This window comes from Pinus tabuliformis, chromosome 1_1 (genome assembly GCF_031772625.1).
Source record: "Pinus tabuliformis cultivar Carrire ecotype Pingquan chromosome 1_1, CPIR1, whole genome shotgun sequence".
In the NCBI taxonomy this organism is placed as follows: Eukaryota; Viridiplantae; Streptophyta; class Pinopsida; order Pinales; family Pinaceae; genus Pinus; species Pinus tabuliformis.
The window spans coordinates 566,616,295-566,631,850 of record NC_142297.1 but is presented as its reverse complement, the minus strand read 5'-3'; the positions used below and the strand labels follow the sequence as shown (position 1 = coordinate 566,631,850).

Genomic DNA, 15,556 nt, shown 5'->3' with positions numbered 1-15,556 from the left:
AATATGGCACGGGGGTGATTGGCTAAAGAGAGACTTAGCTTAGCCAATCTATGGTTGGGTGGAACATGGTAGTCCCATCACCGGTTGGTTCATTGCATTCATTAATGAGAAATTCATTCCCTTGATTTTCATGTGTAAAGGTATTGATGTATTTATGTACTGATGTATATATGGATTTTGATGGCTGATATGTTTATTGTATTTATGTTCCTATTATTTTGTTTATATTCACATTTACCCTCGAGGGTGTTACAGTCGTTGGCACATAACTAGAAAATTGGGTCTTTGGACGTTGGCAGGCAAGCCTATGAGAGTGATTATGTGTTTCTGGATGCTCTCATGCCTATAGAATGAGAGCGACTAAGGCTTAAGATGTCCAGAACATTAGTGGGACCCAGGGGTAGGATGAGTGAGTGGTTGAAATGTCTCCTAAGGTTTCTGTTGTTGATGTGGATAGGTTGGTTGATGTGTTCCATCGATTCAACTTCCTTAAGGTCACATAGGAGGTCCAGTCCAATCATAGTAACCTCCCATCGCATGTTCACCTTGGTTGGTTGGTTACTTGGGTGGATGTGTGAGGAGGATGTTACATTTACCCAAGTTAATCGTTACACTGGGGTAAACATGTGACGAGAGGCTACTATGATGTGATTCAACTACCCATGTACATTTAAGGAAGTGGAATCGACCTAACCAAACCATTATGATCTTCCACATATGCTATAAAACCTCCAGGAGAAAACCAACCTTTCCAAGTGATCAACTCCTGAGACAACTTGACATTTCACTGACATAGACCCCCAAACGCTCCCATGAAAAGGCATGCACATGAATGAATCCTTCCAGTCGCTTACACAACAAGGGAATGCCAATGACTATGGATTTTTTCAGATAGTTCTGAGGGCACTGCGACTCAAGATTATGTGCCACTTTTTCAGGACCAAGACTCAGGCCACTACCCAGAACTTCATGAAACTTTCAGAAATGATAAATAACATTGAAAAAAAGGTACTAATGAAACACTTGATTAATGACTAGACTGGACCCCAACTAGTCGTGACAGACATTTCATCAAACATGTCACAATATGTAATCTATAGGTCATAACAACACATATGAGCATAGGGGTCTCATACTAATATGATATTTGTAAAGAAGCATTGATGCCTTATCACAATATCTTCAATATCATCTATTAGGTCATAAGTTCATTGTTCATTATTTTGTTAATCAAAACATGAGGAGATCCATACATTAATTCGATCATAAAACATACTCATAACTAGAATATAACCAACAAAAATAACAAGGATATAACAACCATTAAAAATACATATAAATGAATATGATTACCCATCAATACAAAAGGAATTAAGCTCTTATTAACATATGCAAAATGCAACCAGGTCTCAGACTTCCACATACCGCCCAACCATAGATTGGTTGAACCAAATATTTCTTTCATCCAATCACCCTCGTGCCATATTCTAAGCATGAATGTGGGATCTCATAAAAAAAACTCAAGCAAAACAAAACCAAGGCTTCTTGAGGCCAAACCACCTCAACCCTCAACCAGTGATTCCACCTCATGGTCAGACATCTCTAACCATCACCAAATTTGTCTCTACCCAAGTTGTCCATGGCTCCAGAGCGTTTGTTCCAACTAGGGCTTCTAGGACTAGTAACTCAACCCACAGTTGTTGTCGGGCTTCCAAAGCATTTGGCCAACAAGGGCTCCCATGACTAGTAACTCAACGCACCAAGGGCTTCTAGAGCATTTTTCCAACCAAGGCTTTCAGGATTAGTAACTCAACCCAAGCTGTTACAGGGCTTCTAGAGCGTTTGTCCAACCAAGGCTTCCAGGAACTAGCAACTCAACCCACAACCAAATAGAACAAGAGAACCGACCAGAAAACAAAATGAAAGACACTCATAACACCATGTCTATCTAGGAAATGGCAAGGCTATGCAAATCCACCATCAATCCAGGCATTCCTCCATGCCAATTATAGATCATAACCAAGAAACCACATGCATGTGCCATGCATGCCAAAACTAGCAAGGAAATCATACATGCAACTCGGTACCTGCAAGAAAAACTCGTTGTAGTTGTTGATTCCAATGTCCTCTTGTGCTTCCCTGCTCTTCCTTTTCCTTCTTGATCCAAAATCCCAAGTATTCCACACTCCTCCAAGATTGCTCCAAGAAAACTCTAAGTGCCTAAGAGTATGAGAGAGAGAAAATAGAGAGAGAACTCCAAAACCGAACTGACAAAATCTTATGAACTGATTCTCGTGAGACTTTTTATTAATGAGGCCTTTATTTTCTTCATTTTCCATTATTTTCCTTCATTTTCCTCCTCACGTGCAACTTGTGATATTTCACCTTCATTTTCCTCCTCACGTGCAACTTGTGACCTTTCACCTTCATTTTCTCTTATTTTCCATTATTTTCATAAATAAAATTCCAATTAATGTCTCTTTGCCTTTTCAAAGTTGTTGCCATTGCCTTTGCCAATTTTCTTTGTCATTAATAAACTAAAGTGACAACTCGATCGAGCTCTGGAGGCGATTTAAATTTTTCTCCCGCGCTTGCCTGGTTCTGAGCTCCAGGCCCCTGCCTGGCAGGGCCGCCGCCAGCCCCGTCGCCCCTCTCTTACCTGCGCTCTTAGCCTTCACCCCCTCGGGCCTCCTGCCCGGTCCCGCGTTGGGGCCCATAGCCTCTGTTCTTGTCCCATCGACCTTCTGCGCTGGCTATTCAGTTCTTGAATGGCTGGGCACGATCCCCCCCTCCAGATCCAGAGAACTATGAGAAACTGTTTGCTTCGTTAATCCCTGACAATGCTACATCAAGAACTCGTCCTTCAGTGACAAAGTTTGTCAAGAAACTTGATGAAATCCCTGAGGTTTCTCTCCCTCCATCCCTACCAAGGAAGTCAGCAATCACCCTCGCTGAAAGAGGTCTCGTAGGTCAGTTCACTGGTCTTTGGCCCTCTCCAAGATCAGTTCAGAAATGGGTGGAACGCAACTGGAACGCGATGATACAAGGGAAAATAGCCATCAGATTCTGTGGAAGGGGCTATTACACATTTCTTTTTGAAACAAAAGAAGACAAGAACCTCATATTCAGAAACGACCCTTATTTTATGGATTCAAGAGGCCTCTATCTGAACAGATGGTCACCAGACTTCGATCCGGAAATGGACATCCCAAATGCAGTTCCGGTTTGGGTCCGTCTTCCACATCTGCCGCTCCATTGTTGGGGAGATGAATCAGTAAAGGCAATAGGGAATGCAGTCGGCAAATACATCGACAGATCTGAGCCAAGGGAGAATATGCATGCGTGTGCCAGGATTTGCGTAGAAGTAGATCTCGGGAAAGGCCTGCCGGAAGCTATCAAGATCAAGGTCGATCAATGGACGCACATCCAACAGCTGGACTACGAGCAGCTACCCTTCAAATGCAAGGTATGCCATGAATATGGACATTTCGAAAATAGATGTAGCAAGTCAAAATTAAATGAATCTATTGAAAATGAAGAATCTCCGGATGGCCCCTGGGAACAAGTAAAAAAGAAAAAACCTTCCTCCTCTCAAGGGCCTAGCTCTAAGCCCCTCCCGGAAATCCCCCCTCCTCCCCCTCCTCCCCCTCCTAGCTCAGCCCCCTCTTTTCCCTCCTCCTCCAACCCCTTTGAATCTCTGGCAGTTGAAGATCCCATTCCCCCCCCCCCCCTTCCCCCCGTGACAACTCTTTAGCTGTCATCTCCTCCCCCTCGATCCCTTTGCCCTCTCCTCCCCCAACTATAGAGAGAATCCTCACTAGAAATAAATTGAAAGAAGCTAGCCTACCCTCAGACCCCCCGAGAAAAGCAGGTAGAAAGTCAAATAAAGAACTCAGAGACGAAACAACAGCGAAAGAGATGGCTACTGGAGCACAGCAACCAATGGATTCCTATCTAGACAGGCAAAAAGGAAGCGGGGAAAAAACAAAGGAGAGGAACGGGACTCATTTAAAAATTGGTAAATGATGATCTTGGTCTCTTGGAACTGTAGGGGGATGGGCTCCTCCTCAAAAACAAATGCAGTCCGTGATTTAATAAATCAGGAGCAGCCAGACCTTCTCCTCATCCACGAGACCAAAATCTCAGAACAAGATTTTCAAAAACAAGCCAAAAGATTAAAAAAATTTGCAGGTTACTCAACAGGTTCAGAAGGTGCCTCAGGAGGTATAGGAACTCTTTGGAACAAGAATAAATGGGATCACACCAATCTCCAATCTTGTAATTGGTGGATAAGAACAGATCTAAAAAACAAAGTCTCTCAAGAAGTTTTCACTATATACAACATCTATGCTCCAAACCATTATAGGGATAAAGCCCTCTGCTGGGACTCTTTATCCTTAGATTTACAATTCGCACATGACAGGAGCATAATTCTGGGAGGAGACTTGAATTTAATAAGAATTGTGGATGAAAAGCTTGGAGGAAACTTTCACGCAGACCCCTCAAGAGACTCGCTGGAGACCATAATCCAGACCTATAATCTTATTGACATCCCCCCCTTTAACGGGAAATACACATGGAGTAACAAAAGAACTGGCAGCCACAATATCAAAGAGAGGTTAGATAGATTTCTCGTTCAGGAAAGAATCGCAGCAAGCTTCTCATCAATTAAGAGCAAAATTATTCAAGCTTCGGCTTCTGATCACAAACCTGTGGTGATGAATTTGGATAAAGGGAGAAACTTGGGGCCTCTCCCCTTCAAATACAATAAAATCTGGGATTTTAAAGAAGATTTCCGCATCCTCATACAAAAACAGTGGGCCAAGGAAGTATTTGGATCGCCCCATTACATCTGGGAAACCAAATTAAAATCTTTAAGGGCAGTCATCAAACAGTGGGCAAAGGAAAATGCAGCTATGGAAAACAGAAAAAAGCAGATCTTTACACGCAGATGGAGCAGTGGAATCAGGAAAAAGAGAACAGCCAATACACAAGTGAAGACATAATCCACGAAAATGAAATGTACAGGGAACTATACAGACAAAACAGAGCTGAGGAAGAGGAACAAAGGCAGAAATCGAGGTGCCTGTGGCTGAGGGCTGGAGACAAAAATACCTCTTTCTTCCACAATAACATAAAGCTCAGGCGCGCTGGAAATCAGATAGACAAAATAGTGGCAGAAGGAAAAGAGATCAGCGATCAAGAAGGAATTAAAGAGGCAGCTTTCAGTCATTTTAAATCTCTTCTTACTGCAGCCCCTCAGCAGTCGGACAGCTCTGATTTTCTCAGCGCTGTCGAGAGTAAAATTACAGACTCTCAAAATAGAGATCTGGACCAGGACATTTCAGAAGAGGAAATTAGATTGGCAACCTTCAGTATGCAGCAGGATAAGGCCCCAGGCCCTGATGGTTTCACGGTCGCCTTCTTCCGAAATCATTGGGATACAATAAAAAAAGACTTTGTGCGGATGGTAAAAAATGTCTTCAAAAATTACAAGATGGGAGAAAATACCAAATCCTCACACCTCGCTCTCATCCCTAAGGACGTTAACCCCCTTTCTTTTGACCGCTTTCGGCCAATCTCCCTATGTAATGTCTCTTACAAGATCGTCACCAAAATTTTAGCCAATAGGCTTAAAAAGCTCCTTCCTCATCTAATCTCAGAGAATCAAGGGGGATTTGTTCCTCATAGGCAAATCACAGATAACGTCATTCTGATACAAGAAGCAATCCACAGCAGCATCAACAGGAAAGAACGAGGCATGATAATCAAAATAGACATGGCAAACGCTTTTGACAGAGTTGATCACCACTTTCTAACAGCAGTTCTCAAAAAATTCGGGATCTCAAAAAATTTTATAAGCATCATCATTGGGTGTATCTCCAATCCCTGGACTGCTCCCCTGATCAATGGTCGTCCAAGTAGTTACTTTAGAAGCACCAGGGGACTGAGGCAAGGCTGCCCTCTCTCTCCCTTCTTATACATCATAATGGCGGAAACCTTGAGCATTCACTTAGAAAATCTACGCAAGAAAAAAGAGATCACTGGAATTGGTATAGAGAGAGGGACTAAAGAAATTAACCATTCGCTCTTTGCGGATGACACCCTACTCATTGGGGGAGCCTCAAGTCTAATGGCAAAAAGATTCAAGAAAGTTTTGGATGCCTTCCTAGTAGCCTCAGGAGGGATGCTGAATAACAAAAAATGCAAGATATATACTTGGAATGTCTCTGTCCAAATCAGGCAAAGAATATCCTTGATATTGGACATCCCAGTGCAAAGGAATTGGAGCTACTTCTCTTATCTGGGCCTGCCTTTAGCCAAAGAAACAGTCAAGGCTGAGATTTGGGCCAAACATATAGAAAATATGAGAGGTCTCCTTCAAAGCTGGGGAGTGTCTTGGCTAAATTTGGCTGGCAGATCGACCCTTATAAAGGCTATCCTCTCTGCTCTCCCCATCTATCAATATGCGGTTACTTTGGCTCCGGCCAGCATTCATAAGCATATGGAACTAATTATGAGAAGCTTCCTCTGGCAGGGAGGAAAGCAAGAGTCTAAAAAATTCAGCCTTGTCAAATGGGATCAAGTAATTCTTCCATACGAAAAGGGAGGCCTAGCCATTAAAATCCCGAGCCTCTCCAACCGTGCTATGGGTTTCAAGTTGATCTGGAGAATCCTCATTGGCAAAGGCTCTTGGTGGGTGGAGGTCTTGAAAAGAAAATATCTCAATGGATCGAATTCTAATCTCCTCTCCGAAACAATAGCTGAAAGATCTTGCACTCCTGTCTGGAAGCTCATCAAAAAAGTTCTCCCTCAATTCAGAGACAACATTTCCAAAGTGCCTGGAAACGGTAAGGATATAAACATCTGGTCTGATAGAATCATGGGTGCCAAACCAAGAAACCTCCTTCAAGACCTCAGACCTCTGCAAATTTGGATGGAAGCTAAAAATTTAACCTCCTTGTATGATATCTCAATATGGGATCACAACATCTGGCAAGATTGGAAGGACCTCCAAATTCCCAATGAACTCAGAGATCATTGGTCCAATCTTAAGGTCTCTCTCACAGGCTCCACCCCCACCAACATAGGGGCTGAAGATAGGTACATCTGGGATCCCAGCGGAGGAAAATTTACTGTCAAAGAGGGATACAAATTTCTTCAGGCATCCACTTCAACAGTCAAATGGAACCTCTACACAACTGTTTGGAAATCAGAGTGCCTACCAAAGATCAAACATTTTAATTGGACTCTTCTTAAAGGCAAGATTCTCACAGCTGAGAATCTTAGGAAAAGAGGGATTTCGGGCCCCTCAATCTGCTGCTTCTGTCATGCTGAGGAGGAAAGTAGTCATCATCTTTTCTTCCTCTGTCCTCTCACCCAAAGCTGCTGGAATCAGATTACCAGACCAATGGAAATTGGAGAGACTTTTGACCAGCTCTCCTCTCTCCAAAAAAATTGGGTGAAATGTTATCCTTTTCCTAAGAAAGGCAAAAACAACATCATCCGCTTGTGGAAATGCATCCCAGCTACTCTCAGTTGGCAAATCTGGCTAGCTAGGAATAATTTTATTTTCAATAACAAGAAGCCAAATCCAGCCCGCATACTGGCAAAAACTATAGCGCTCATCTCTGAAACAATAAGTGCTAATTCCGTTGCTCCCCCAGATCAATCAAGCTGGCACAAAGAAGAGACTGATTGGTACAACAAATTCTGCATCAGTTATATTAATAACCATCAATTTCAACCCAAAGCATACACGAGAAGGATTCACTGGAAGCTCAGAGGCACCAAGGAAGAAGTAAGTCAATGGATTCTAGACCAGAATCGTCCCACTCTGCATTTTGATGGAGCCTCTAAAAACAATCCGGGGAAAGCTGGAGCAGGGGGTATTATAAAGGACCATCAAGGCAAAATTCTTGTAATCTATGAATGGGGATTGGGCCAAATGTCAAATAACATGGCAGAAGCTTACAGCCTTCTCCTAGGTACCATCATCCTGAAACGGTTGAGAATTAGGAATCCAATCATCCTGGGAGACTCGGCCATCGTTATTGCAGCCTTGGTTTCGGGGGCAGAATTCAAAAAAGCGGCCCTCAATAATATAAAGCTCAGGATTGTGGACAACATCAGAAATATGGGGGACACGACTTTCAAACATGTCCTAAGAGACAACAATACAGAAGCGGATTCCTATGCCACCAAGGCCTCCAACAGACAGAATGGTCAAGTTCGGGAAAATGACTCCATCTATGAAAAATCAATCCCGTAGTTGGCTCAGCTGCCTTTCAAATCCTCTGATTAGTCATATCAGTATGTCTTCGAACTCAAGTCTCCTCAGTCATCATATCTCCTCTTGTGCTCTCTGTCCCAAATTTGACAAGCCGCACGCAGTCTGCCTCATCTCGGACTTCGTTCCTTCCTTCTCCTCGCTTGTCGCACAAACAACTTGGATCGATTATGGGACCTTGACCCCTCAGGCTTCTCGTGACTCTCTCAAGCAGAAATTAGGTAGGAGTCCTTTCAAAATCCCCATAGACTGCATCAAAGATCCTAAGTATGATCCCAAGCCCGGCCAGATCTTTGAGTATATCTCGTCTTTTCTGTTTGCTCAGCCTCCCTCTCCGCTTTATATATCTCCGAATCTCTCCCTCTATGCGCATATCAGAATCTCACTCTTTAATTCGCAGAAGAGTAAAGGTCCAGTCTTTGGTAACCAGCACCAGGAGTCCTGTAGCAAGCGTGGTCGCCATCAGTCCAGCATAGCCGAGAGGCCGCCTTCAAAAGTCTCCAGGGGTAACTTCTGTAATCTCCAGGCTCTGTTTCTGTTCTTTGCTAACCAGAGGTCCTTTAATTTGGTAAATCACAGTGCTCGGTCGTTATACATCTGTGTGGTCTCTTCTCTGGTCTGTGCCCGCCTCCAGTTATTCTCCTCATATTCTTCCTGTCTCCCTTTCCCTCTTTACTCCCCCAGATTCTTCTCCCTGCTCCTTTATCGCATCCTCTCCCCCAAAAGCATTCCTGATATGGCCGCGAATCCAGAAAACAGAGATCAAGCTGAGAATCCTCTGGATCGAGTGATCACAAATAGCAGTTGCACGTTATGTAAAGCCCATTGTTTTATGATAGCAAGATTCGTCAAGCATTTCAATGAACTCAAAGAGGAATATCAAGCAGACACAAATCAAAGAGAAAGAAGTTGGAAAAACAGAAAGCAGAGATAGAAGGTTTAAAGGAAAAATGTAACCACATGGAGGAAGCAATCGCTCACATCAAATCTATCACTCAGAGTATGCAAGCCGAGACCTCAACGAGAGCTAGTGTAAAGAAAGAACCTCAGTTCGATGACTCTGTTAACCAGCTTTAGCAATCTGTCTTATGTCTTGTAAATTTTGTCTTCTTGCAGGTCTGTATGTACGACAATATAGCCGTTTTCTTTTTCAATCTGTTCTTCTCAAGTCTTCCAACAAGGAGTCAGGGTCTGCGAACCCTTTTTGGATTTCTCCTTCTTCATTTCTCCTTACATATGTAACAGGACTTGGCTCCTCGTAGTTTTTATAATATATAAGTACCCGATCTTGTTAAAAAAAATAAACTAGAGTGACAACCCACTAGGATGTTTTTCCCACCATTCATCTTAGAATACGTGTCCCATGACCTTGGTCTTATATTTCTTTACATGGATTTTTTACTAGGGCTATTACACGGGGTTTGAAATTTCAACAAATCTTGGGATCATGAAATTTATTGATTTTAATCTGTTAAAGCATGATAGTCATTAGTGTCAAACGAGTTCAAATCACTTCTATCACCACTATATTATGAAACCCTCTAAGAGTATGGACTAGGCTTACTGGATGGTGATACATATCCAAATTTTGGAATCTAAATAGTCTACTAAGAAATTATTTGGACTATTGACATCCCTATGTGTCATCTCTCTAAATTGGAAATATGGTGGATAATCAATATTTATTTTGTAATATCTCTTAAGTGGAGTCAATGCTTTCCTCCCAATAGCATCATTATGTCTCTTGTAAGAATATGCAAAGCATCATGGTACAGGATCATCATGGTTGCACAATTCATGAGGCAACTCCAGGTAAGAGTATTATGGCAAGAATACATATTAATGTATTTTCTGCAATTGCTATGAGTATTATTACATTCCTCATGTTAAGAAATCTAATGCATATTTTGAGGGGATGTTGGATGTGACTTGTTCATGTTGGATACCTATACCAATAGGTTTCATATTTCATGATTGGCAAATTCAAAATGCCAAATATGCTCTACTTTGCTGATACAAAGATCCCATATTTCCAAAAGAAAACTAGGTGTCTACATAGTTTCATGTTTACTAAATTTTGATGGATGGTCCAACAGCCTAATCTGGATCATGCCAAGGTTTAAATTTACAGTTGTAGAATAGAGAAAGAAGTCTGTCCAAACTGTTTAATCTTGGCAGACAAGTAGCCTAAGTAGAGAAAGTAAGGCTCCCAACTGTTTAATCTGGGACCTTGGAAGAAATAAGGGTAGAATTAGACAGAAAGACAAAGAAAAAAGCCAAAGAAAAGAAAAGGCAAATAAGGGTCTGCAAGCCTAAGCGCACCCTCCAAGAAGAAACAAAAAATGCTAGGCAAAGTAGATGGGTAGGTAGATGGGGTTGCAGAAGGGGTATTCCTTTCAATTAAGTGTTTGATAACCTGTTCACAAAGGCAAACCAGTGGATACAGAGGCCCCTCTTCTACATCATGTGCAGCAAAGCAAAGGAGCATGTCTAACTTCCCATTTCCCCCTTTCACATTCATTACTAACATCCCTTCAGCAGTTGAGATTCATGGAAGAATTTGAGGTGTTATGGTGGTTCTTATGCCTTTAAAAACCACATTTCCTGTGTAAAAATCTTTTCATTTTGATCTACTCTTAAAGCTAAGTGGTTTTCAAATAAACTTAGTAGTTTCACTCCTCATTCACCTCTTTTTCCCATAGTAACCCTTAACTCTACTATCTAAATCCCCTATGTCCCCCTTTCCCTACTATTATAACACCATGGTGTATAAACCCCCAAGCATTCTATAAATATCCTCCTTTTAGCATTATAGCTAAATATGTTTGTCTAAAGGGAGACTTTAGTCCACCTGGGACTGTGGTCAACCCTGTCTTGGGGCTGCTCTAACCTCTGGTTATGAGCAACAACCTTTCCCCTAAGCCCTCACCTTCCCTCTGCTCAAAAAACACAGAAAACCCCTTTTTCCCTTGCTAAACCCACTCCTATAAACCCCTTTTCCCTTATAAAACCCTTGAAAAACCCAAAAATCCCCAAAACACATGCAAAAACCCATTACCCCAAGGTTCTCCGCCCGAAATATTTAATTTAAATATTTTAATAGGCCAGCGGGCCCCCCCAAACCTGCACGATCCGTCGGATGGCCCGCCAGCTGTTGATCTTCCGCTACCCATGATCTAACGGTCGGCGGGCATTCTTGGGCCCGGATCTGCCGACCTTTAGCGTCCGGGGAAAGTGGTATTGGGCGCCGTACCCTGGACGTGTGTCAAACGCTGGGGTTGTTCGGAGCCCCCCTCCCCGATACCGCCTTTGCCCAAAGGTGGTGTGGGGAACCCGCTTGCCACCATTCCTTTACCTCCTCCCCTTATGTCATCACTACGTCAGCATGACGTAGCGCCCTCCTCTGCCCCCACGCCATATGATCCTCCACGTAGTCCTGCCACCTTATCCACCCGCCACCGTGTCCTGCTGCCCTGGCCTACACCTCCGCAGCCACGTCACCTCCGTACCCGGGCCCCACCATGAGGTCATGCTGACGTCATCGGCGGAAAAGCGCCAATAGCATGTTTTTTCCAAATTTGTCATTATAAACGACCAAATTAGCCGTTTTTGGTCATTTTCACGCACAAACGACGTAGCCGTTGTCAACCAGCTGCCGCGAAAATTTGTTTCCAGCCATCAAATTCAAGATTCAGACCGCTACAAGTCAAGAATTCGGCTGCATTAAGCCTCCACAGCCCGGCCCGCAGGCTTCCAAGCTAGTTTTTCCAGGTATTTCACCAGACTTCCCCATTTTTGCCCATGCATTCCATTTCTCTGTAAATTCACCATTGAAGACTGGTAAAAATCCTAAATTCAACTCTGTCTGCTACCTAAAAGTGAGCCAAAGCAACCTGCATTACCCCAGAACTATAATTCGACATTGAAGCAGTCGTTCCACGGGCTGAAACCATAAAATTGTCCTCGAGGTGCTCAGCATTGTTCCCTTTTGCCGAGTACAGGCCAGCTGCAATTTCTACCAAAGGAAACCTCATTCCCTCTGCAACTTACCCTTGGCAGTTCACATCCCTGTGAAGTTGCAACAAACTGCAGAAACCAACTTGTATTCTCCACTGAGAAAAACACTTCAGACTTGGTCTATATTGGACCTATTACTTAAGCTCTTAAAAAGACTTTGCAAACCATTGCCATCACCTTATTTCAAATCAAGTTTTACAATGGCTGCTTCTGCATCCTCATCCCTCAGTGTAGCTCCATTAAATCCACCAAATAAAGAGCTGGAGGCCTTGGCATTTGCTGACAAGGACTATCTTATTGAAGACTTTGAGGGTAACAGGGACTTTTTGCAAACCTTCTGTCAATTAAGAGAGGACTATAAGGATGGTCATGGTACACATGGGATATGGGAGTCAAACCTACCACACTATTGTCTCCCAGCTATAAATGTATTCCCTGAAATCATTCACCTATGTGCTGAAAACTATGATGTGCAGCACAGAGCTATTAGCACTCCATCTGGGAGGATCCTTTTCTACATCAATGCTGAGTCCATCAACAAAATGTTACATTTTGATCAGACAGAGTTGCTAATCCCATTTTCCATGAACTATTTGCTGGACACTGGTGCCAAGATGACCAGTGAGGAGATTCAAAAGGTCACCAGGGATTTCATGAGACCTGAATGCCAGCCTACAGAGCCACCTCCCTACCTGGGTGTCCATTTCAATGATGTGGGTAGGCTTTTACTGGACATGATTGCCTATGTGCTGGGATACAAAAACAGTGAGCATGTGGATAAAACAATGCTGGTATTGCTGTCTGCTTACAGCCCACGCCAACCCCCTGCCCGCAAATATAACTTTGCTAAGTTCATAGCTAACAAAATTCATGATCAGTTGAGCAGAGTGGACAGACAGGGGGTCTTCAAGTACTCAGCCTATATTTACCACCTGTTCATGTACTATCATTCTGAAGCCTTCCCATGCTACATCAAAAGGCTGGATCACAGAGGGGAAAGAAGATCTGTCATCTTCTGGACCTCTGTCTATCACAAGGTCACAAACTCACCCTATACCTACTGTGAATTTGTTGACCAATTTGTATACCCAGTCTCTTGCCTGTTGATGAGGTCCCCTCCTCCCAGAATATCAAATGAGATAAAGAAAGCTCTGCAGCTTTCTAAAAAATATAAAATAGGTGACTGGTACCTATATGAGAACCATATTGTCATTAGGATCTATGGCTGTGAGCTCTGTCCGTATAGGCTCCCAAAATATGTACCTATGAGGTTATTTGCCTTGGAGTATTACAGGCAGTTGATTCAGTCCGACCTCACACATTTCCACAGCGCCAAAAATAAGGCCCACCTCAAGTTCAAACACCAGTTGGGCCCCTTCATCATGAACAAGAAAGAAGGGTGGGAAGATGCAGACCTAATCCTTAAGGATAAATACAAGTTGTCCTATAGTTTTCGGTGGGTCCATTATGACCCTGAAGGTTTCATCACTGCTAGGAGAAACAAGTATAGGCTTATAGGCATTAAACATTGCCAGTACTCTCACATTGAAAAATATGCCAACCTTCAAGAATGGCAGATGGATACTCTAGTTGAAAATTTAACTGAGGAAGAGAGAATGCTAAAGAATAGGAGGGAGCTTGAAAAAACTATTGACCTAGACTATGTGCAGCAGGTACCTTTCAGACCGCCTTATTCAGTAGGAGAAGGGACCTCGGCCACAAAGACTGCACCACAGGCACCCTCTACATCAGCACCGGTGACAGACAAAGGCAAAGGCATAATGGGTGCAGAGGAGGAAGCAGTGAAGGAAAAGTCTGCCCCTGTAACAGAGCAGCAGCCAGAACAACAGCAAGGGCAAACTGTCCTACCACAAACTGGGCTGCCACCAGCCCCAGCACTGCAAATTCCACCCCCACAAACTGAGCCAGTAACTGCTCCAATTTTACAGACCCCAGCACATGAGGAGAGGGGAACAAAAAGAGAGAGAGAAGAGTCCACTCCTTTCAGTGGATCCTCCCACCAGCCAGAAGCCAAAAGGCAAAGAACAGACTCTCCAGAGGTAGAAGACATTACTGAAGATGTCTTGGACAGTGCAAGAAAAGACAGGGAGGGCAGTCAGCATACAGGTACAAGCTCCTTTCAGCAGGAGCAAACTTTACAACTCGGCTTAGAGGTGTCCTCCTCTTCCCAGCAGACCAAGAAGCCCAAAAGCACTAAGGCTTCTTTCAAACAAATATTAGCTCAGAATGAGCTGCTAAGGGCTGAGGTCTACAAGCAATTCATAGATGCAACACCAGCCCATCAAGAGAGATTAATGTCGGTATATGACATTCAGCAGGAAAAATTGCTCCTCAGCCACTTCAAGCCCAAAGGGCCGCAACCTAAGACAGCTGCAGATTTTGTAAAGACAAGGGTGGAGGTCCTAGCCAGAGACATACATCCCATGGACCAGATTGAACTCCACAAGCAATCTGGAGAGATGGTCTATGCAACCTTGGTAGAGAAGGCCACCATGGCCCATGAGCTGAAAGAGTCCCTAAAAAACACCAACACCCAGTTGGATTTTGAGAGAATGTCCTCTTAGGCCAAAGACAATAGAATAAAGTCCCTTGAGGAGATCATCATTGATCTAGGACATGATCCTAGTGATCCAACAGGTGTGAAGGCCCTCATGAAGAAGAAAGATGATGACTTGAATGCATTGAAGAAGAGGTTGAAGCTGCAGCCCACAGAGCACCCTCAAACAGCAGAACTTCAAAAGCAAAAACGGGCTGAGGACCAACTAGACCTCCTAATGCAGCAAGACCAGAGGATCAGGGAATTGGAGAAAGAGCTGGAAGGAGTATTACAAGATAAACAAGCAGAATCCACTTCCCAAGCTCCTCCAACTACTTCAACAACAACAACAACTTCAGGGGCAGCAGTGGCCCCCACAACAGAAGCAGTAGGAACAGCAGCAGCTCCAGATGCCAGCCCAAGTGTAAAGGAATTGACCAAGGCCGTCAAAGCAATGGAGCTCCAGGCAGACGAAATAAAGAAGGCCAAGGAAAAATTGGCAGAGTTGGATTCCAAGTATGACAAGTCCAAAGGGACTGTAGCAGAACAAAGCAGAGAAATAAAGGCCCAAAAAGAAAAGATAAAGGCCTTAGAGAAAGAGCTGAATCTGGAGACTGCTATGGCCGACATAAAGAGAATCCTATGGGCCAAAATTGGCCAATCCATCAAACAGCAATGGAGGTCAATAAAAA

At 43.4% G+C, this 15,556-nt stretch overlaps 1 protein-coding gene across 1 annotated transcript; it reads left to right on the top strand.

The window, feature by feature from the left end:
• Positions 1 to 4,951: 4,951 nt before the first annotated feature.
• On the top strand, positions 4,952 to 8,272 carry LOC149214431 (uncharacterized). Its single transcript, XM_089389390.1, has one exon. The coding sequence runs from the start codon at positions 4,952 to 4,954 to the stop codon at positions 8,270 to 8,272; it is 3,321 nt and encodes a 1,106-aa protein (XP_089245516.1).
• Positions 8,273 to 15,556: the final 7,284 nt, after the last annotated feature.